General features: G+C 38.3%; 1 protein-coding gene across 1 annotated transcript in view; it reads left to right on the forward strand.

Annotated features, from left to right (window-relative positions):
- btsz (bitesize) overlaps nucleotides 1–25,380 on the forward strand; it is a 69,321-nt gene that overhangs the window by 28,132 nt on the left and 15,809 nt on the right. Inside the window, 6 exon segments of the mRNA XM_068298003.1 lie at nucleotides 15,144–15,545; nucleotides 19,464–19,591; nucleotides 19,655–21,747; nucleotides 21,811–21,946; nucleotides 23,392–23,594; nucleotides 23,687–23,846. Of these exon segments, the coding sequence (XP_068154104.1) occupies nucleotides 15,144–15,545; nucleotides 19,464–19,591; nucleotides 19,655–21,747; nucleotides 21,811–21,946; nucleotides 23,392–23,594; nucleotides 23,687–23,846 (3,122 nt within the window).

Consider the following 25,380-nt stretch of genomic DNA (forward strand, 5'->3'; position numbering starts at 1 on the left):
GACTGGTTGACTTGTCGTTGTCTTGCATTGTTCCCTTTTTTTGGACTACATTGTTGAAGTATCATTGCAGTCTCCTACTTCTTCTGGTTGTTTGGGCCACTTTGACGCCCCAATGCTTGCTGTGGCACGTTTCTAACATGCTGACCAGCAAAAGGGGAAACTAACTGAGCTCAAATTACTCAACTTTTGCAGCTCTCTATTTTCCAATTTCATTCAAATGCAAACACATTTCCATGCCAATTTCTTCCCACTTTTCCTACAATGAACTGCCAACTGCCAAAATCGTATTAGTGCTGGCCAAAAAAAAAAAAACAGCAAACTGTAGACTCTCGAAGGTGGAAGACATGTTTGAAGACAGCACACTCAAGCATACTTCAAAATCTTGCTCAAGACTTTGCCACTTGTAGTTGCCAAAAAAAAAAAAAAAAAACACACTCACACATAGCAAAAGTTGAAACAAAAAGTTTCTTATGAGTAGCCAAAACCCCAGAGCAGCAGCATCTTTAACTGGGCTCTGGCCTCTTATTTTATGTGTTGGGCAAAGTTATTCGCAGAGAAAGTTTATCAGGCCATCAAAAGCATAGTTTGGCAAAAAACAAAAAAAGGAAAGACAACCCAACCAAACATTGGCATGGGCAGAGACTTCTTGGTTTCCTATTAGTGCTACGAATTTAATGCCAAGCAAGGGAATTTCAGCTGAAAGCTGGCTAATGAGTGTCCCCACCCCATTTTATATCCAAGATTCGTAAATTGAAAGTAAAAGTCCACACACACACACAACGCACACCCAAAGTGCACTTACACTCTGTCGGATGTTGCAAACAGTATTATTGTAAACAAATTTTACCAGCTGCAACATGGCAAAAGCAAACCAGTTCGCAACGCATTCCCGTTGAAGCTTACTTCTCCTACCTATCAACATTTTGGCGAAAAACCTGACCTGCTGCAAAAGTGTAGGCTTTCGGCTTGGTCTTGGGTAAAAGTGAATTTCATTTATGCATGCAACAACACAGAAAGTAAGATCCGTAGAGATGGTGGTAGTCGGAAGGGTTAGCGGGGGGCCAATCCCTGCTCATCAGAGTCTGTCAACACAGGCTCGAGCTTCAGAGGGAATACTAAAAGTAGGAAAATACAAATTTAATATGTGAAAACTGTGAAATTCCATAGAATTTCAACTCTCTATTCCTCTCGCTCTGTCTCTCTTTCTCTCTCCTTTTCTCTCTCTCTCTATCCCTGCACTGACCTCTCGCCTTGAATCATAAAAAATCCCTGCTAGCATACAAAATAAACAGCAGAAGCCACAGCCAAAAGGCAAATCCCTGCCAGTGTGTGAGAGAGCACTTAAAATGTGAATAGACCAAGGTTTCGTGTTTGGTGTTTTTTTGTTTTTTTGTTTTTGTGGCTAGGAGATTAGCATATTTCAACCAAGAAATGGAGAGTCTCTCTTCATTCTGAATTGGCTTATTGAAATGGTTTAAATTCAACTTAAAGTCACATTGGAAATGTGAGATCGAGAAATGGCAATCTTATTTGTATCAACCCAGTTTGAAATTTAAGTGCCAGCTTGATAATCACATGCACATCTACTAAATTTGGTAAATTCGAACATCTTTAAGGTGCTTACATATTGAATTTAAATTGATTAAAGGCTTTTTTGCTTTTAAGATAAAGTGTTTTGGATCCTAGAGATACATTTCTAGTAAAAGAATCTGGAATCACTGGGATGACAAATAAAAATCAATAATCATCGATTATTATTCACGAAAGTGGTCGATAATCATATAAATTTAAATGTATTTTATTTTGTTTATAAGCCATCAGTAATTATAACACTTACAAGCATAGTCGACACTAATTTTCATCATTTTCTATTTAAAACTAGTCTCTACTTCTATACTAATTCAGTTTTCCATACACTTAATGGGCAATATTTAGTTATCCAATTGCTAGACACTTGTTAAATGCTGCCCTGTCATCGGCATCTTCATGGCCATCATCATCATTGTTTTTTACAGTGGTCAAACATTAGTATCAGTGGCAACATCAGGAGGTCCTCGTCCTATCTTCGTCGTCGTCGTCGTCATTGTGGCCATCATCATTGTCATCATAGTTGCCTGGTCAGCGTTGTGCTTAAGCTCTGCGTGCCACACAGTGGTCTGCCATACCATCAGTCAATGTCTAAGACAGAAGTCTCACTGTGGCCCTCTGTGGCCAGTAGCAGCAACATCAACTAATGGCAGCCACTTTCATTTGCTGCCGGGCAATGCATTTGAGGCTGCTGCATGCTTGTTGTGTGTTTGTTTATTTGTCTGGTTTTTTTTTTTTAGTTTGTTCCACAACAATTTAGATAACCTTTCCATTTTATAACTGTCAACTGCGCAACGAATGCGATTTGCCAGCGGTTTGTTTTATTTCTCTCTTTTATAATATATATTTTTTTTGTCGTTTGCCTTTTTTGTATTTATTTTATTTCTCTTTGCTGTTGATCCGTAATTACGCGTAAAGTTTTGTGCCTGCATTTGAAATATGTATGTACGTAATTTTCCCAAAAGTGCCAGCACATGTCATGATAGTTTTTTCTCCCTCCTTGTTTTTTGTGAAAAATGTTAATTTGTTGTCGCAAAATGTTGCAGTTGGCCCCATGTCTGTTTGTTGCAGCTGGCAACTATCTCTTTGAATTGAACGCGTCTGGCATTACATGATGCTCATTATTGCACATTATCTTGAAGCTTCTTTACATTACATGGGGGGATGGGAGAGTTGGGGAAAGTTATCGTTTCCATTCCTATGAGACAGCATAAAAATCTATAGAAATAGATAAATAAAACGTTAATTGATATATTACACGAGGTACTGGCTACGGGCTACTTCACGGAAGTTCAACATTAAGCATTTAGCCAGGTCATCGTCACTATAATAAATCAATTTATGGGCCCTTTACGCTAAAAACTTATTTCATACTAAGTGCTTTTGGTTACCACTTACATGTTTGTATTTTGGGTTTCCCTCTAACTTAGCGAATTGAGGTCATTGAACCATTTGACAGGTGGATTACTCTCTAATTGTTTTGGGTTTACCAAAACTAGAATTGAGTAAACCTGACACTGATTATTGTTTAAGGTTCAATCAACCATCGTAAGCAATCGCATGCTATAACCCAATGCCAATTATAGTAAATATTAGATTCCCAATTCTCCTGCTGTCCAGGTGGTATGACAGCCCGTCATTGACTTATTGAGAAGCTTCCGATATATATGCATTCTACAGTAGTTTAGTCCCTTCCATTGGCAACAATGGCAAAATGCATTTTTTTTTCTATTCCTCGTTCTTGCCATAACTGTGAGGCTTCCCATATCCTTTTGTGCCCCGCATCCTGCAAAAATCTAAGCTTCGGCATGTGGGTTGGAAACCAAATCCCTGCTGGCATGATGATGGAATACTATACTTTACCTGCGGCTTATTTCTGTCATCTTTTGTAAACTTTTATTGAACATGACACGGAGATTACTATATTTGATTTCCATTATATATGTATGTGGCTATATATATACATATTTACTTTGGCTTTGATTTAATTTTTAAATCCCATAAAAGTTTCTCTTCTCCTCTCGACATCACCGGCCATGATTCTCTGTCTCTTTTTTTTCTATTTGCCAATCAATATGGAAAAATGTTATCGCAAAAAGAAAAAATGTATACTTGCATCTGCAACTGGCGAGCAAAAGCAAACTTGGGCAAAGTTCTAAGTGCATTTTATTTTTATACACATTTTCATAAAACTCTTTCCAACACACACCCACACACACAATGAAAGTCTTGGTTCAAGTTCAGGTTCATGCTGTTTGATCATCGGCAATGGCCAGAGGTGAAAATTGTCATTTTTTGACAAACAAATTGAAAAAGTTATAAACTAGTCAAGGGAGGCAAATACTGATATTAAAGTGCATTTTGTGGTTAAACGACAAACCGTAAAAGTATAAAATCCAATAATTATTATAATAAGTATTATAAATAGACATCGCTCCAACTGTGACACTCTTTAGTGCCAAGATTCGATTCCTTAAAATGCCTTTTACACACTCTGTTATATAATATCAAACTCATTTCTTTCAGATGATTTGTCTTTGATATACAATTCCAATGTTTGTTTATTTGATTCTGATTTGTATTTAGATGAATTTTAATTAAATTCCGTTTACTGATAATGGGAATAAGTCAAGCCGCCAGCTGCCGCCCTATCAGGAGGGGGTCGCATCAAAAGTTAATTACATAATTATGCGAAAGAGAGACTTTCAAACCACACACACACACACAAAAAGGCCAAACGTAAATATTTGGCCTGGGCCAAAACAACAACAGCAACTGCCCAGAGAGATAGTAAATATTAATACTTAGTTGGCTCGTGCAGCATTTTTGTTGATATCAAAGCTCCCCAAAAACGCTTACAGACTTAATCGAATTTAGCGACAAAATTTTACTGGGTTTCCATTAGCTGCTTGTAATGGATGATTTTCCAATTACCGGTGGTTGGTTTTGGTTATGCCCCAACGTCAACGTCTCTTTCTCCCCATTTCGTTGCGGTGGCCACATGGCGTATGGGTAATGGCAATGTCATGCCAATCGAACGCACATTCGTCATCCACACACACACACACACACACGCAAAAAAAAATGCAAATTGATGGGGGTAGGGGGGAGGAAACATTGAAAAGTTCAGAGTTTTGTTTCCTTGTGGTTTCGTGCTTTTACTTTTTTGTTTCTTGCAAATTGTTGCTTGGTTCTTTATTTTTCCGCTACGCCGCAGACAAACAAAAATTTTGTAGCATTTCGAAATGGCAAATAAAAGTGATACACAAACAATACGCATGTTTGATGTATGTGGGAAGAAAATATGGATAAATCCCCTCTCAATGTTTCCCTTCACTGTTTACTTCAATCAATTTTTAATGCTCAACGCAAGTTACTTCTACATCATACGTGTATCTGTATCCAATTCCATGCCGTTTGTCAGGAACTGTAGGCTGCCAGTGACAGAAGGAGGTCGACAGCAGTGCCTTGGCATGTCAACAGGAAGGACCTCAACAGGTGCAATTTCAATGCTCAATTATGGCTGACAAGCGCCAAGAACAAAGATAATTTAGTGGCAAACTTAAGCATTGACAGCATTAATCAAGTTCCATTTGATTAAAGAATATAATGTTGCCTGTTCTCTCTCTCTCTCTTTCTGTCGACATAGCCTTGAAGTTTTCACAAAATACAACAAGAAATAATTATTAATCAAATGAGAATCATTTACCATGAATTCAATTATGAAATGAGTTTTGTTGTAGCAAACAATTGAAAATTTCAATTATCAAAATTGCAAATTGTTACTTTGACTTTATGTTAATCTGAATAACTTATGCAAAAATGAATGAAAAATAATAATAAATGCTTACACGTGTATAACAAATTAATTGTAGGTATATAAAAATATTTTCAAATTTAATTTCAACTGAAACTACAACCATAACAAAATCATGGACGGCAAGCCCAAAAAAAGGTGGTTATTTATCTTTTAGCCATATGTAAAACCAATCAAACTACGCCCATGCTGAAATGTGTTTCGTGTTTTTGGGTCGGGTTCTTCTACCGGCTGCACATAATTTTCCACTTAAATGCAGCTGTTGATTGACACATGGCTAAAATTGAATTAAGTTTTTGTCATAAATTTTATAGCCAAAGACCAAATTGGCGACATAAAACTGGGCAAATGGAAAATGGCACAAAAACGTCCCCCAACTCTCCAGCACACATGAGCAAAACTATTCGAGAATATACAAGTATATTTTCTCTTTGGTATTCTTGGCCTTGGCCAATGGAATCTAAGCCTTTCTTTTTCCTATTGAATAACTTGAAAATTTAATTTGTGGCCCATTTTGGCAAAGGAATTTACTCTTTAATATGCTTGCCATCTGTTACATTTTCGCCCCAAGAACTCATTTCTTATTCATTAGGCTCAGTAAAGTATTTTTGGACAACTAATTTCCATTTGGGGTCTCAAAACACACAAACGAAAAGCATGAAAAGCGTGAAAATGTAAATACATTTTCAAGTTGTTGTTGTTGTTATTGTTATTGTGCGCTGTTCAATTCGCATGATCTATGTCATAAATCGTCTTGGTCATTACATAATTAAACGCAATTGTTGGCTAGTTAGCGTGTGAGTTTTGTGTGTACCAGCCTTCAATTACTTAAAATTCTGAAGTGCAGACAATTAATTGAACATTGTCACGCGCCCCAGGCCAAAAGGAAATGCCGGCCAACGGCACTTGGCCAAAAAAATGGAAATACAAAAATTTAAGTAAGTGAGTGAGGCATCTACAAGTATGGCCATAAGTCAACAACCTTTTTGCCTGGGCTACCAATTTACGCACGTACAAATTTGTCGTTGGCGGCAACGGCGGCACGTACCACATCGAGAGTCGAGTCGAGTCGAGTCGAGTCGGGCAAGCCAACTTTATTTACGGTTAGAGTTAGACGTGGCCCGTCGTATGTCTGCGACTGTCGACTGTTTCTTGATTTGTGGCAAAAACAAGAACATATTAAATGGGAAAGAATACAAGAGAAAAAGGTCGCTTACAGCATGGCTAAATTCACACTCAGTGTGTGTTCACACTGTCAAGGTGAACCGGCAAAGTTGGAAAATAAAGTTTCAATTGTTGTTTGCCAAAAGGGTCTTCATCGTCCTATTACAATAATAGCCTGGATAACGTTAACAGAAGAAAGGAGAAGCTTGAGAAAAGATGGAAGGGCGATGTGCTCAACTATTTTTGGCACAATTTTTTTGCTCCTCTTTCTCTCTCTCTCTCTTTCTTTCATTCTCTGTGTGTGTGTTTGTGAGGCAGTTAGTCAAGCGTTTAAAGCAGCCTCTTGCAACTCGTGCGGTCCAGTTCGAGAGTCCGAGAACTCTTCTCTGTCTCCTTTTTAGCCATAAATTTATCATTACTCAAGAGGGTGGGGGCAAATTTTCTGAAGCTCTCGTCCGGAAAATGCGTTGGGTCGCAGTCGCAGCCGGAGCCGGAGCAGCAGCTTCATTTGACTAAGTGTTTCGCAATTTTGTTTCATTTTTCGTAGTAGTAGACCGAGGGACCCTTTTTTTTTTGCTCTCTCGTTTTGCTTTTAGGCCATATTACATCTATTTTCCCTTCTTGTGCGTTTCGTTTCCATTTTTTTTTTGCTAATGTTTTCATAACTTTTGGCGCGTCTGTCAATAAGTTGAATTCTTGGAAACAAAATTCTAAACTTAAGTCAAGTTACGTGACTTTCATGTCAATGCCCTGGGCAGGGACCTGACTGGTAGAGGGTTCTTATATATCTTTTGGTGATTTTTCCTTTCTATTTAGCCTGGAGGCCGTTTGATTTGCAACGACTTCGATTTGAATATTAACACACTGACACCGTTAAAGTGTCGGCAGTCGGTCGGGCGAAAGGTTCAATGAAATATTTTCAAGTCTGACCAGAAAATAAAGTTTTTTTTTGTGGGAAACCTTTAAAACAAAAAAGCCAACAAAAAGAGAAAACTGTTGTCCTGACATTCCACGGGGAGTGCGGTTGTATTTCTAACGGCACGTGCTGACCTCAAATATTCACTACCAGGATTCAATTCAGGGCAAGTGTGTGAGTGCTAGCAGGGCGAGTGTGTACAACCTGGTATTGATTTCTCTTAGTTTACATGTGGGACTTATCAAATATTAATAACAAAATATGGCTCACAATACACTTTTTTCACACATGCAACCAAAAATAACATGCATAAATGAAAATACTAAAATTTTCCCTCCAATATCCTGTCACTGGGCTTTGGGCTTGGGTGTTTTGTAGTCAGAATATGTCTACGAGTATTGTATACCAAATCATTTATTACTTAGTTTCAATGCAAAAAGTGTATGGGAAGGGGGGTGGGGAAATACATGCCAGCTTGATTGCTTATTGTAAGAAACAGAAATTGTATTTTGTCGCCTCTCTCTTCCATCCTCAATACACAACAAGACTAATATCAATATTGAGGTGATATTCTTGATTAATATGCTGGGCCAGTTGTTTTGGCTTTTGGGAAAGTGTCCAGTATTTGATTGATGACTTCATTTCATTAGGATAATGATCAAAGTATGGATAATAGCAATGTGGCATGTGGTCAACTGGTCTATTGTCTTTCGTTACGGACTCCCACAAATAACAGAACGAAAAATATCAATTTCATACCCTTAACTGAAATCTGTCAACAAGTATTAAGTTTCTCGAGATTCACAAGAAAGAGGACACTGACCAAGCACGTGTCCTGTACAACAATTTATCATTAGAGAAACTTTAAATTTACTTTAAATATAAGAACTTTTTCAATGACCTCAAAATTGGTAATGCGATAACCAATTAGGAATTTCTGGGACATCAATTACCATATCACGCCCTCAATTCTCTCAAGTCGCCCTTTTGTCATAATTCAATCCCAAAAGGTGTCTCTGTCCCAGACAACTGTCAGGCCAATTAAAGCACCCAAAATGACAATAATAAAAAAGCAATCGTCAAAAAGAGAAGTACCTACTATACCTATTGCAAAAAGGGCGCGTAAAGCGAAGTAAAGGCAAAGTAAATAAATAAACAAACCAAACAAACAAACAGACGGAAAAACAGACATAACGAACAAAACGGACAAACAGACAATGGTCAACAATAAGGGAAGCACAAGAATAACAACGACAACAACGGACGACGACAGCGACGGCAACGTTGATGGACGAATGGACGCCGGGACTTCTGGACAGAAGGTCTGATGGATGGATGGATGGTTAGATGGTTGGCTGGATAGCGGGCTACGATGACAATTCACAATGCTGACAAGCGATGCGTCGATTAACTGTTATTTAGTTGGTGCTCAAAATGGCCGTGCGATTTCCGGTACAACGGCGATTTCCTTTCTCTCTTTGGCTCACACAAACACACAGGAAAAAAGTAAACGAAAGTACAAATTGGCGATTTGTTTGATTTGGCGCAAAAGCAAAATCACAGAAAGTCAAGCAAAGAAACACTTTTGACTATAATTTAACGCACGAATGGCTAAGTTAAGCGTTATAAAAAGCAACAACAACAACAACAAAAGCAACAACTAAATCAAATTCAAGAAAATGAAATCCAAAGGCCACCCTTATAAGCCCTTTACACCAAACGAAAGCTGGCTTTTCTGTTCTCAATAAGTTTTTCAATTTTGGTTAAAAGTTGGCAAGAGATAGACAAAACGAGATATATATATATACTGTATAAAAGAAGGGTAAAAATGGCTATGAACTTTTGCTTTAAGTGTGTCCATATTTTCTTTCTCAAATCTTCAGTTTTTATTGACACTCCAATTTTTAAGATTGAAGTGTACTTAAGAGTTAAAAATCGCAAACAAATATTTGTTTAAATGAAAATAAATTACAATAATTAAAACTTGCCAGGAAATCAAACTTTAAGTCAATAGATTGCAAAATGATTCAGGTGGAAATCTTCAAGAGAAAAGCAATTAAATTACTTTACAATTGTAATTGGAGTAAAGTTACTAAGAATAAGTCAACACATATCAAAAGATTTAATAAATTTAAGTCTTTAACTTTTCTTCTTTAAACTTCCTTCCAATTTTTCCATCGCAAATTAAACCTTCTATAAATCTGAATTCCATGTTTATAAATATAGATTATGTGTTCGTATATTGGCTAATAAAACAAATAATTAACAGAAGTATTGAAATTTTAACACGTCTGAAGATGTGCTTCAATTTTAATCAAAAATTTACGATGCTCATAAAAAATCAAGGCAGATATCCGAATATTCACATTTCATGTATAAGAACTGAATAAGTATAAGACTTTAAAATGTTTAAAACTGAAAATGATGTTGACTTAAGGACACATCTTTAAGGTTTGTTTACTGTAAGTCTCTGTCAAGATTACGATCTTCTTAAAATTTTACAAATGTTTGATTTATATTTTTAGACAGTTTTCGTCAATATAGAAAAGAAGGAAAACTAAATACAAAAAAAAAACTAATAGAATTGCGAAATTGAGAAACTTGTTTCGTTTCAATTTCGCAAAAGGGTCTTTATTTTTGGGATTTAGGAGCTGTTCTACGTTTATTAAGTAATAAATGCTGTACAATTTATGGCCCATTAGGAGAGTAGATTTACTGGGTACGGTTGGCGGTGGCTCAACTTGGCCAAAAGCGAGAGACAAATGTCAGCACTTGACAATGACAGCGAAAAGAGCGGAAAAAGAAACGCGAACATAAATTTAGTTTAGGCAACATCAGGTGTTCCACCTCCCCGTTTCTTCTTTCTCTGCAATTGCTCTGGCGTCTGTCCATGTTTCACTTTCTTTGCAAGTAGCACAAATTTTCTAGTTGCCATTTTGCAATCGCTGCTGCTGTTGCTGTTGCTGTTGCTATTGCTGTTTGGTAACTGTCAGAAATGTGACAAATGTAACGACCTTGCTGCCGTCCAGCCCAGCTTAGGCCCAGCGGGTAAGCCAGCTGAATCTCTCTATCTGCCTCTGATCTCAGGGCCATCTTTTTGTAACAAATAAATAAGTATATTGTTGTGTGTTGGCTATGAGATATATAGCACATGGTCGTGGCAGTGCCCCGTTGCCACTTTATCTTCGTTGGGGCGGCTGGCTATCAAAATTTTTTTGTTATGACACAAAAAATTTATGCTCGCCTGTTGCCACTCAATTTTTGTTTTATTTTATGTATATTCCTTGGGCGCATTAAGTAAAATACCTATTTATTTATGAATATATGCAAAAATTTGGATTTGGCCCACAAGAAAAATCGATTGTTGTGTGGGCGGGCAGTCGAAACAAAAATTGTAAGGAATAATTTGCTTGTGGGCTGTCTGCATTCAGAATCAACATCAATTCTTGTTTAAATTAAATTTGCTGCACACCTGGCGTATGCGTAATGCGTATTCATTCAAGCTTGCCAATTTCATTCAATAATCCATTCACACATGTTCATTGCTTAATAAATTAATAAATTATTATTCATTATTAGGCCCAATTATGTTGAGCCCAAGATGGCGGCTTTATTGTGCCTTTTAGTTGGCCTCTCCTTCTGTGGCTTGGTCCTTAGCACATTGTTCTTATCATTCATCTACAGATGGGTCCCACTTAAGCTGAGTAAGGACAATGTATTATGACCCGTAAGCTAATGTAAACCCTTTTATAACACACACACACAGACAAAAGGGAAAAGGGCCAGAACCATTAATTTTTAGTCATGGCCCAATACAGATATAAAGTTTTTGCATATGCGACACAGTCTCGCCTTTGTCTCGGTGTCAATGGACGCAGCACGAGCTGTTGCTGGAGCTGGAGCAATATCTCCCAAGTGAATGAGACAGAAAGAAAAGGGGTCACCGATTCGCCGTGTGGGTGTGTTTGTAATCTGTATGGATAATTATGCAAATATCATTGTAGACCCTCATCTGGTCTTTACCGGGGCTATCATTGTCAAATCGAAGTTTAAATGACATGGAAATAAACCTTATTAAAGTATTTCAATTGAATTTTCCACGCATTTTGTATTAGCGTTCACATTAAGTATACGACTTGTTTACATACAACAAAATGGCATTTTAATTAACTTTAAACACGAAACCTTTCAGATGTCAACAAGGAAGCGTATACTCAGCCAAATTGACTAACTGCATAGAGTGCCAAATTGTGCATAAATATTGCAAAATGTTGCCACATGCAATGGTTCTGGGATTGCGTGGTTGCGTGGTCGCCGAGTTCCTTTTTTTACTTTTACCCTTACATGTTTGAGTGGGGCATTTAAAATTAATTAAAACTAATAACATTTTCAAGCACCCACTCACACGGGAGTGACGCCATTTTGTCCTGCCTTGCATAATAAAAGAAAAAAAAAGTGAGCAAATGGCTGGCCATTTCCGGTGACCAGCCATGCTAAAATTAAAGCTGCCGCCGACGCCGCTTACCCGCCTCACACTTGGAAGGACTTTCAACGTCTGCTGTACATCATTTTTTTTTTTTTTGTATTCCATCTAAAAAGTTTTAATTTGAAACGGAAACGCGAGAATCAAGACTATCTTCTGGGATGGAAGGTGGTGGTGGGTAGAAACCATTTTCGTTTCTCTCCCTCTGTCTCACACACAATTGGGCATTGTCCTTGTCCCCAGCATCCGGACTTTACATCAACTCTCAACAAATCATATTTAGCGTGGTAATTATTTATATTTTGCCATCTCCGCGGAGTGTGAAAGAGACAGATATGATTAGAATCGTAAATCTAATGAAAAAAGCTGCCAGCGAACGTCTGTCCATCTGTTGTGGAGTCAGAGCCAGAGACAAGGATGTCCTCTGTCCTTTGCTGTGGTTAGAATAATGGCACAATTCAATTTTAAGTAAAAATATTTTACTTATTTTCAGCTTTAGTTGCTACTTTAATAGGACAAAGGGCCTTTGTGTCTTATCATCACTTTGTGGTTTTCTATGTGTGTGTTGTAGGTGCCAGGTGTTCGTTTTGGTGTAAAGGTCACACGCCTCAAAACAAAAAGGTCAGCCCCAAACCGAAACCCAGATCGCAGCTGATTTACATCAGCTTAATTAGTTGGTTATTTGCATAAACCATATAGGGTAATCAGAAGCATGCGTAAAGCTATTTGTTTAGGCCAAGTTTTTGGGGCTTTTAATCATTTTCAAAAAGGAAAAAGAACTGACCAACAAACTTTTCCTTTCTCTTGCGCTGCTGCTAATTATGTGACGAGGAATTAGAGAAAAACCCCCACAAGGCAAATAAAAACTGTCAACTTGGGTTTAGCTTAGCTTGGCTTGGCATTTCCACCGTTTTCATGGTCACCATGAATTTATGACTATTTAGTTTAGCACTTTTTTGTTGTAGCCAATTGTTGTAGGAGTTGTTGTTGTTGCTCTGCAATGGCTTATTATGATTATTAATTCATAACGTTACCGAACAACTACACACAACCCACACACACTCACACATACACAGAAACACTTACACTTCAAGTTTTATATGTGATGCCAACATGCTAACAGATGGAGCATTAAACATAAAGCTACACAGCAGAAAAACAATATTAACTCTGTTGGGAATGTTTTTTAAGATATTTTTGGTTTTGAACTATTATAGAATTTTTCATCATTGGAATGACAAATCTTTCAGAAAGGACATAGATGACAATGTAAACTTCTCTGGAGAGATATAAAACGTATCCAAAACGAATCCCATAAATAATATTAGTCCCGGGCAATAAAAGTTAAAGGAAAGTACACTGACAAACCATGGGGATCAAACCTTTTAACTCTGATTTTATTCAGACTGACAAGACTGTTTTTTGATTTAAATTGACCACATTTTTTGGGCGAAAGTTGTATTAGTTACAGATTCTGTGCTAAGCCATATATCTTTCTTAAGTGCCCATAACTAGGAACTCTTTCAGAGACGTTTTGAAAATTAAATGTAAATGCTGCCCAATGAAAGTAAGCCATTTATTATCACATACTTACAATATTCAAATATTTCAGATGAATTTCCAAACCTTTTTTTCATGAAATTTATGGTATTTCCTTCAGTGTATATAGGTTCTAGGCTTTGGGGTTTGGGTCTGCGTGTTCTTGCCTCTCTTTCTAGTTTACCTTATGCGTTAACCAAGCTAATAAAACTTGTTCCCTAGCTGATGTTGTGGTTGGACTCATGTGAGACCTTGTTCAATCTCCCTTTCTCCTCTCCCTCTCGGTCTGTGCGTATGAGTGTTTGGCCCATAAAAGTATGCAACAGCCCGTACTCGAATACTATGGCTTGTTGACGCCTTGCTTGTTAAATTTCATTCTCTGTGTGTGTGTGTGTGTTTGGGTAAGAGTTTTCATCACTAGATTCCTTCTTCAACTTCGTTTCGATGCTCAAATGCAGATAAAAATATAATTAAAAAAATTGTTGTTGCTGCCGCCGCCTTTGGGTGCTGCTGACATAATTTACACAGAAACAAAAATCCTGTTTGGATTTTTTTTATGTGCTCTGCGTGACTCTTTCACTGACACATATCTTAACCACACAAACACAAACACACACCCACACACCCAGACTCAGACACACAGACAGTCTCTCGTGCTGTGTGTTTGCTTTGTATTATATTAGCAATTCGGCTTAGCCGCTTGTTTTATGACTCTCGCCTGCCAACAGCGCGTTAATATTAAACAGCTGACCCACCAGCCCATCTAGCCACAAAAAAGGAACACCCCACAGGCAGAGTAGGCTCTCACTATTTACTATTACTCCTACAATTCCCCCCCCTACTGCTTAATTTTCTTGATTACCGATTTAATTAAACATTCGACATTTGCATAATTTTTTGCATCCCAAGGCATTGTTTCCGCAAAAGGATGTGTGTATGAATGAAATCTTAATTGAATTACCTGATGGACAGTTGTGCTTTTGAGTCTATATTAATTAACCTTGTGGGTCACTCTCATCTTTGTCTTATGTCAAATACATGAAAATACAAATAGATACTGAAAATCCAATCATGCAAAGCATAAACTAAACATTATATATATATTTATATCTGCTTTTATTCACTCTAATTAAGTTTATATTTAATTTGCACTTCCAAATTGGCTAAAAAAACAAACACACAATTCGCACTTAAATTTAATAAAGAAAAAAATTCATGTTTTAAATTCGAAATCGATTAAATTGCTACTAAATCAACTAATGACAACTTTTTGTGTGCTCTTTTTTTCTTCGTCTCTTTCATGACCAATATGACACACACACACACACGAAACAAACACACACCCTTACACTACAAACACATACATACATATGCTTCTAACTATCACTATTTGCTGTTTCTCGCCTCTAATCATATTAACTTTTTTGCAACTTGTTTGTTTTTTCCTATCAACCTAACAATCTAATTAAAATGTCTATGCGTCTGTCATGTAATTATGTTATATGTCTACCCACCTTTGCCCACCCTCCCCGTTACCCACCAAAAAAATAATATAAAAAACACCCAAACCACCCATAAACAACAACTACTACCACAATAACAATAACAAAAACAAACAAAAACTAACTAAATGACAGGCTCTTGCGCGCTGAATTGTATTCTCTGAGGCGCAAGGGTGCGGCAAAGGTCATTGGTGGTGGAGCGCAGCCACTAGATGTCTCACAACAACAACAACAACAACAACAACCATCATCACAGTCGTCACATCAACAACAACAACAACTACAGCATACTATGCAGCAACATCAACAACAACAACAACAAGAACAACAACAACTACAACAACATCAGCTCGCTGAACACAACAACCATAACCTACACAACGACTCGAGTCGTCATTGCGCTCGCTGCACCACCGAATTGGGTTTTTTGCGACGATTTGCCCCCTGCCGTGTATGTAAGTTGCGCGTGTGCAAAGCCTGTCGTGAGTTCACCTCACGCACCACGGATTGGGTGTGTGTGGTATGCCACAAGCAAATGTAAGTCTCTCTCTCTCTCTCTCTCTCTCTCTGTCTCACACCACACTTTTTACACCCACTCATGATGTGTCTATGTGTCTGTAACAAAAGAAACTAACTAACTGCAACTTTGTGTCACTCTGTGTTCTTCTCGCTATCTCTCTTTCTCTAATTGTGTGTGTGCGTGCAACTTTGTGTGTGTGTGTTAGTGTTGCATGTCTGCTAGTTTTTCCACGATATTTACCTAAATGGAAATTGTAAGAAAACATAGTCATTTCTTTTTCCTTGCATTCAATTTCTTATGGTTTTTCATAAATATGCAAAACACTTTGTCCGGAAATTGCTTTCAAAGTTGCTCAGACTATTAGAAAAGAAAACATTTTTGTTTTTGATGAGCAGGAAATGTATTATTATTAAGAATACAATTTAAAACTCATATGAAGATCAAGTGCACTTCATCTGTTAGGTACGTTTCAGTTTACTTTGTAATCTTATATGAATATTTTTTTTAGGAGAAGAGTAGAGAGGGTACATTAGTTTCATTCAATAGCTGGAAATCAGCAATGGATAATTTATAACATATTTTTTCGATTAGTTCTCATTTTAACAGTCGGCCAATAAAGTCAAACCTAGCATTTAGAATTTGGTGGTCCTTGATTTTAAGGTATAGACAAAAACCAAAGAGGATGCAGTGTCTGTTTTTAGTCATGGTTTGTGCTAAATTTAGACAAGTTAAAGTCAGTGGCCTAAGCAAAATGTTAGGCAAATTCATAATACTCTTTATATATTTCTATAGCTATAATTTTGTACATATAATAGTATAGGGCAAGCGAGACAGTTAGAGTGGAGCTAAATCTATATCATAATAAAACATATATTCAACTTGGAAAGCTCAATTCAAATTAAAGAATGTTCACAAAGTTTTCAAAGTTTAATTGGAGTTATGTAAAATTTCAAACTTTGTTGTTCTATTTAAATAGTTATTTAGCTATACAGACAACCAGCTCACCTTTTTCTGCTGCTTTTGAAATAATCTTTTTTCGAACATCAACCTCGGGAAGGTTTAAATGCAAGGTTTAGCTCATATTATTAGAGGTCGATATCTAAACAGTTAAATGAGAATATATTTAGCAAAAATCTTAATATATTGCAGTTTTCTTCATACTAGCAGGTCTATTTCTAGGATCTTTCAAAAGATTTTAACACTGATTTCGTTTAAAATGGAATACCCAGCTTTGTAACTTTAAGACTTGCTGATGAAAACTTTCAATATTGAACTAAAAATTCTCAAATAAATTAGCACGTTTCAAAAGATTTGAATAATTAATCAACAATTCACAATACATTCGAATGTATTCACCTAATGACTTTCTTTAAATATGTTCCCTAAATTTCCTCTGTTTACTTTTGGTTATCTTAAACTTAATGTCGCACATTCCCTTCCTTTTATGTATTCCAGAGTTGATTAAATTCGTTTTGTTGCAAACGTAGCATTTTTCAATGTTGCAATCTAATTTTTTTTTTTTTTCTTGTTTGTGGCTTTTTGGGAAACCAAAAATGATATCCGAAACGCTGAAGGTTCTGCCATGTCAAAGCTTTTAAATTAATTTCATTTTTGGCAACAAAGAAATATCTTAAAAAAGAGGGGAATCATGTTGAAAGCAAAGTCTGAAATTTCAGCAGAAGAACAGATTTTGATGGGAAAAAAAGATGCCAAAGTAAATCTTGCAACTCTTGGTATGGAATAACAATGCAAGCAAAAATTTGCAACTATTAAATTAATATTTAATATACGAAATAAAAACTAATTGAATTGTGTAAACTTTTATTCAGACGTAGTTGGGTTTGATGGATTTGCACTTTTTCTGTAGTTAATTAAACAACAATATTGTACACTTTGTAAATAAATACGTATATACATGTACATGTATGTGGCATGTGGCAAGTTCTATTCAATATTAGGTTTATTATCATATATTCATACATCTAAAGGCCTCAGGTGCTTCCGTTGCAAAATGTTAGCTGATGTGATGTGCGGCATTGAATATTTCATGGCAAATTGTTTGCCCTTTGTTGGATCTGTTGAAGCATGATGTCGACCTGACATTTATGTTGCACTGCCTCTGGGTTCTCAGTCACCTTGTATATGTGTGCATACAACCACCTAAATGCCTGCGTTATTATGATTGGCCCTCTGTTTTGCCACACAAAACTAGAAAATTGAATTTTGGAATTCCTCTGTGACCTGGTGATGGCTAATTCCCATTTTGTGTACTCAATGGCATAAAATGAACGATATGCTTCTATCACCAAATTTTTGTCATCTGTCTGGTTTTTGTCTTTTTGAAAGGCTTTGCACACAAAGTCATTGCATATGTATGTTGTTGCTGCAGCTAAGAGAGAATTCCAAAATGGCTTTAATTTTTCAACGTGAACTTACTAACTTGAAAGCGAGTTCGTGGCAATTTATACTGCACTCGATATTGAACTTGGCTTCGACTTTAATTTCTTGGAAATGTTGTCAAAGAGAGTGCGAAAGTCTCAAGTGGAATTGTGCAATTGTGAGGCAGCTTTGAAATTGCAGAATATTACCTCTGTGAGTACAGAGTAAGCAACTGAGCTAAGTGAAGTGTGAACTACTTTTAGTTGCTATACTCTATCCCAAAGGCATTCAGCATTCTAAAGAAGATCAAACTATACTTTAGATACAGGAGCTCTGACTCATTTTGCTAGTCTATAATATTCTAATAAGAGTGAAATAAAATGTTTACAAATGGCAAATACTGAGTAATTGAAAGCTTCTATTACCAATTAATTATATAACTGATTCTATAAATACATTGAACCCATTGAAATTCTGTGAAGACAGAGTATTATATTGCAACATTTTCAGCTGTAAAGTGTGAAAGTTTTGCATTGATCTAGTAATATAATATATTTCAATATGCACGTGAATATTACACATCCGCCCTGTGTCGCCATGATTAGTAAGTAACCTAAACTAGGTACTACCTGAATTTGGCAACATGTTGATACTGGGCGACCCACACACACCAAAAAGTTCAGTGTTAATTGCCAAACCCCGAAAAAAAAAACAAATTATTTATGTATGAAACATTACAGCAAGGCCAGAAAGCAGACACTTGGCTAATTAAATCTTGGCCCAGGCTGTCAGTTGAATCTCTTCTCTCTCTCTCTCTGTCGTCAGGGCAATAATAAGTACGTGTGTGTGTTAACAATTTATGTAAATTGATCAAGAAAGAATCCAAAAAAGCAGGTCGCCTACAGGTGCCTGCAATTTTAACGCTTTACCAAAAGCTGTCAACGCTGATGACGCACACCAAATTTGGCCATTTGGCTGCTGTTGCAGCTGCCAATGCTTATTATGATGGTGAGACCCAGCCCCGAATGGTGTCAACAGAAGGCGTGCATCGTTTTTGTTGGCTGCTGTCTTTGATTGGAATCCAACGCCTTCTAGTAAATGATTCCTAGAGAGGCTGCACCTTTTGAACCAAGAGTCACGTCACAATATTTTATGGAAATCATTAATGAAACTTAATCATATTTTGCCTTAAGTTCTTAATTTTACTGAATGCATTTCTAAACTAAATGTCTTTAGTTAATTTGAAGAGTGTTCTCTAGAGTGGTCAGTTTTGCATAGGCTCATCTATCTATTGCAGTGATTGATATAAATTACATTTGCACACACACATACATCCGCGATCAAGGTGTGTGTGCGTGCGTGCGTGTGTGTGTGTATGTGTTGGTGTTGGTGTTGATGTTGTTTTGCTTTTCCATCCATTGTTCGTTGAGCTGATGGCAGTCAGTCAGTCGGGAGACTAACTCCGACACAGGCAGACGTTCAATTTTCGGTTTTTTTTTGGCAATGTTTAGTGAAGTTTTTTGGTTTTTTAAATGGCAATGTTGTTGCTCTTGCAGGGAGATTCAAAAAGCCAGCGGCGAGTGGCTAAAAGACGCCTATTCCTTGGGCTCTTGCAGTGCTGTGGATCATTTGGCAACCAGCGATGTGCTAAGAAAGAGCATACAACGTTCTTGGACCATATCAAGTAAGAAGTTAACAAAAGTAGAACAAGAAAAAACATTTTTAAAATTTTATTATATATCCATAGATCCCGAGGACGATCCGAATAATCCAAATTCCCAGCAATTGGTGGCCGACAACTTGTATCCACAGCAGAAACAGTTAATTGACTCTCAGACAGCGGGTAGTTATCCCACTTTACATCAACATCAATTACCCCAACAGCCGCGCCAAGTGCATGGCATGAATTATAATAGTGGCAGTGCCACGCCCACAACCAGCAGTAAATGGCAATTAGGGCGACGTGTGTTACGTCAATCGACATTGCCTAGTACATTGAATAACGATCCGAATCTCAGTGGCAGCGGTGCGAATTTGGCCAACTATAATTCGGTTAACCTAACAGCACCCACGTCACCGCATCAGATGCAAAAGAGTCCTCTCTATCCCAGCGCCTATAACAGTGACGACATTATACACATGAATACAGTGGCTGGAGGAGGGGGAACGGCGGGAGACTGTGACAATTTCATGCAGCAACAGCAACAACAACAGCAGCAGACGCTACCTACAAGCCAACAGCAACCACAGCTGGAGGTCACTCCCACACATCATAGGCTGCAGGTGCGGCGACAATCCACGCTGCCGGCACAGCCGACGCCCACAATTTACATGTCCACCTCCCCGAATCGAGTCTATAGTCGTTCACCGGAGCGATCGCCCGGTGAGCAACATCGTTATCCGCCCTTCATGCGTCAGACATCCTTTCCGGAGCCACCCAGCAACTATCACCGCACAGCCAAGCTTCTGCCCAGTACAGCCAATTTACCAGTGCAGCAGCAGCCCGTCTCTGGAGCGGGTTCCAGTGCTCCGGCTCCAGCTCTTAACTACGAATCACAGGCCTCAAGTATGGCCAGTGACGAGATGGACTATCCACAGGGACAAGTTCCAGGCAAGCCACGCATGACGCGACAAGCCACACTGCCCAATCCGGAGCAGCATGTCAAATTGTTACCCACTTCGCCACCCAAACGTCAGACTTCCCCGCAGTTTCGTCGTTCCCCGGAATTCATGCGTCAGCAGACGTTGCCAAATCCAGAAGCATTCAATAGTGGCAACACACTAACCGTTCACTCAACTCCGCCTGGAAAGTTTATGCCAATTTCGCCGCGAGCCAAGCAAAATTTCCTCTTTCCCAGTGTTCAGAATCCCCGACAGTTTCTGTCGCAACAGAATGTGCCCACTGTTGGAGCAACCGACATGGGCAGCGGAGGAAGTGTGGCCAGTGCCACCGGCGAACAGTATTCGAGCAGTCAGAGTGTTAATATACACCACTCCCGAGATCCACACTCGAAGATGATCAAGGTGCGCAGCCACAGCAATGAGGAGTACTCCAATAGCAAAGCGGTTGTCGAGAATCGACGTCTACTGCCGGAAATACCAAATATGCAACGATCTTCCAGTCGTTCACCCAGTCGACTAGTGCGTCAGGATTGCCTCAAGGAGGAGCATGGTGGTTCTCGTACCTTTGGCGAGGCGAAACAGCAATTTCATCAGTTTCCCGATGTCAGCGAAGAAGGAGAGAATCAGCCGGAGTATGTGGATTACTTTGGCGACAGCACCACAAGTTTTCTCGAATCGGATGAGTTGCAGTACGAGAAGAACTATAATACGGGCTACAGCAGTGAGCCTCGTATCTTATACAATAATGAATCAGAAGATGGCACCTACAAGCCGACACCGCAGCGTCCCATCTACAGTGCCGAAAATGTGTTGTCGGAGACGGGCTATGTGGTGGGCGGTGGAATTGGTGTAAGCGGAGTTGCTGGAATGGGTGCCATTGCCAACTATGCTCCCCATGGGGGTGGCTATGGTGGTGCCGCACTTCCACGGACTCCACTCATGCATAATCGTATGCGGCGACGCCAGTCCAGGGAATTGCAAATGCAACAGGAAGAATATGCTCAACTGGCCAACATAAGTGGAGCTGACCACGATGGAGGCAGAGGTTTGGGTGGAGCATTGCCAGGAGAAAATGTAGCAGCAGCCGGCATAGACAATCATTCAGCGGAACGTCGCAAGCCAGAGCAAATGCGTTCCGTCTCTGAGGACTCGGGGGCAAAGACCACACCCAAACCGGTAACTCGACGCTCCTTCTCGCATCCCGAAAAGGACACACAGGTTAGAATTAATTTGACTTTAACTGACTGAAGGAAAAATAATTGTTTTGAATTCTGTCTATAGCCACCAAAGAAAACGGAAACCTCCAAGATTCCCAGTCCAAGACCTTTGGCTGATATTCTCGATAAGACGCGATTCCCGCCGAAAAACAGTCAAATCCCTCGTCGCGGCAGTCGTCCAGAGATCGGCACTACCGATGGTAAGTATTAGTAGTTTCTGCTTAAAGTAGTTATTGAAGCATTAGAGCACTTATATACATACATACTTACATAGTATATTTACGTATTTGTAGAACCCAGGGGCCGAATTAATTATACTATTTAATCCATAGATTTAGAGCTAGTGTTTTGCATAGATTTCTCTTAGTAGGCAACAGTCAATCATTTCCAAAGTAATCTTAGTTCCCCATTTATTTTGTTTATGATATTTAAATCGATAAAAAGTTTTCGTTCGCATAAGTTTTGCAAAATAAAATGTATAAAATGTCATAATTTTTGTTAAGCTTTAAATTTTTGCATGCATTTATGAATATTTGCTTATTTCATTTACAAAACATACAGTAGAACTGAAACAATAGTTACGTATTTACACAAAAAATAGTCAATTAATTTATATATGTATATAATTTTTTTTAGTATACTATACATAAATATTTAAATAAACAAACCGTTGCATAGAGGGAATTGTTCTCCACTAAGTAAAATATTTATGTTTCTAATAAATACGACGAGACAAGATTATATAGTTATCCTTATCTATTTGTCTGTCTCCTCCAACAAGAAACTGATCCTTAACATTTCAAATTGAAATGCTGAATGAACCACTATATCATTGAAACCAATAGTTGAAAGCTTAAGATGAACGACTTTGTGGAGTTATCCAGGTTTTCCGTAAAACGCCCCAAATCGAACAATTATACATATCAAAGCACATTTGATCAAAGTTGTAGTTAAAATCATTTACCATTAAATTTAATACATGTATTAAGGGTGTATTCTTAGTTGCATTTTTTATGTTTTCTGACGTTTTTTAAAACATGCTGGATCGTAGTTCTGGTACTGACTAAATGGTAAAAGAAGTCCTAAAATTCTGAATGTTTCGAGATAAGTCCGCTTTAAGTGTGAAGTTAGTTTTCCTGTCTAAGGTATTTCAAATTTCAAGCAACCCTATAGAATACAGTCCTATTCTCATTACTCCAAAGCTCATTTATAGAATTTCCCCCATAAATTGGACGACTATATCAACTAGCTTCCATAGCAACGATCACAACGAATGATAACTCGTTTGGCTAATTAGCTGCCTATATCGTAAGCTACCTTGCTTCTTTACTAAGGCCTTAAAAATATTAGCCGCTGTTTAAGGATATCAGTCCTTTACATAATAGGTTTATCACTTTGACACTTTAAAGAAGTAAGACAAACACTTTACACAAGGTTATACAAACATCGGCATGGCCGAAGATAGACCAGACCTTAATGTTGTTTTTTTTTTTTGGTTGTAGTTTAAATTAAATTATTGTATAAAAGTATTTTGCGGTCCCTGGTAGAAACCTTATAGCTTTAGCTTCAGCTTGTCTTATTTTTTGGCACACAATTGATGAATGAACGCTTGGCACCCCATTCCCATTATTAACCGCCCCCACAGGTAGCACGCCCCAGCACATATACTCCTTCCATCAGCAGCTTATGCATAGAAACTCTGATTTAGCCATGCGTCTGAAAAAAACGCCACTTCCTGTCGCCACAGTAGCCACCAGTGAGGGCGAACAAAAGCAGCAGCAGCAGCCGGCCAATGGCAAATCCCATGAGTCATCTGCCAACAAAGATGAAGCCAACAACGCCGCATCGGTGAGTGCCTGAGCAAAGTTTTTAAGAGCCAGTAGGCTTAACTGCTCAACTTTCTTTGCGTTTTCCTTTTTTTTTCTGTTGCTACCACAAAGGACAACAATGGTTCCGCTGCCACAGCCTCCGCTTCAGCCGCCCACACGAGCACATTGGGCGAACAAGAGCTACAGAATGCAGTGGAAGCCGCCGCTGTGGTCTTCAAAAAGGTCGTGATGCAGCGTCGCAAGGAAAAGGAGAAGGCCGCCGAGGAAGAAGGTGAGTGCTAATTATTCTGTATACATGTAATACACAATTCTGTGTGTGTCTCTGTGTGTGGGGAAAGTAATTATGTAACTTGGTGTTGGTGATGGTGACTAACAAACTCTTTGTATGGGGTTTCACTTTTCATCTAATTTCGCTGAATTAATTAACAAGCTCCCTGCGGACGGCATCCGCAGATGACTTTGCCAGGTCATTATGTTCAGATTACTCCTACGTTTAGACCTATATATGTATGTACGTTAAAGTGTAATCAATGCAAGAGACACAAGTAGGGAATACGGCTATATCAAGACCGATAACTATCACTCAAGTGTTCCTAAATTAATATCATACCCATTTTTGTGTCTATCTAACTCTCTCTTGTACTTTGATCGAAAGTGTCCTTCGGTTCGTTTGAGCATCTTTTATCTGATGTTTTTCTACCAATAATATTCCAAACATGGAATAACATGAAATGTTTACTTCATTCTTTCTTTTTATTTAACGTCGCTTGCTCGACCTTTAATAATAACAATAACAACAGAAAAAGAAAAATACAAAATTCAAAAGGTAGGTTTAATACGATATTGCCCCGTGAAGTTATGCAACAAATTTAAGACAACTGTCACACAATTTTTTGTCACAACTGCCTAGAAGTATGCAAGACAAAATTTATTTAAGGCCAAAGACATTGCCACAAGCAAGCGAGGTAAACAAATTCAAGACCCTAACTTTATGGTTCAAACGATTTAAACACAAGAATGATGGCCCTCGGCTGTGGGTACATTTTGCATTTTACATTTAACATTGTGGATTTCTTTTCTGTTTCTGCTTCTGTTCTTCCCACAAATGGCTGGGCATATACATACATACATAGTAGAATTGTTTAACGCCCACACACACACACGCGTTTTCCAGCGTCAAACGAGAGCGATGATTTTCCTCTTTCTGCTTCTTTGGGGAACACCTTCTCCAGCGGCTTTTGTTATGTTTTAATTTGCCAGTTTTTCTGTGTGGGGGTCTTTTTGTTGTTCTTGTTGTTGTTGATGTTGTTGTTTGTGACCGACGTCAACCACATGGCAAGGATTGTACGAGTATTAGGATTGTATTGAGCATCTAGACTTGCGGTCCGCCTCGTACTGAAATGTCAGCATGGTTACCCACAGGCAAAAAGCAAAGCTAACCAAAGCTTTTCTTTTCCTTTGTGCCACCTGTGTGGGCGGCGAGTGGGCGGCAGAGTGGGCTGTCAAAAATATTGCCGTTAATCTCATCTCGCACACCATTTTCTCCACGTTTTTGTGTGTGTGTGTGTACATGTCTATGTATGTGTGTGTGTTGGTATGGTTTAAAGTGCTAGCTGAAAGAGCAATTTTCAAGTCGGTGACGAAACTCAAATGTTTGTTTAGCGGCTGCAAAGCGATTTCCTCTATGTGCACATGCACCAGTGTGTACCGTTATTGTTTGCCCAAAAAACAAAGGATGCTGCGTAACGTCGTGCTTATGTACTGAAGGGGTTAAACCTGCCTAGCGTCTATTGGTTAGTTTGTCA

The sequence above is a fragment of the Drosophila tropicalis genome, unplaced genomic scaffold, assembly GCF_018151085.1.
Source record: "Drosophila tropicalis isolate 14030-0801.00 unplaced genomic scaffold, ASM1815108v1 contig_859, whole genome shotgun sequence".
NCBI classification, from domain to species: Eukaryota; Metazoa; Arthropoda; class Insecta; order Diptera; family Drosophilidae; genus Drosophila; species Drosophila tropicalis.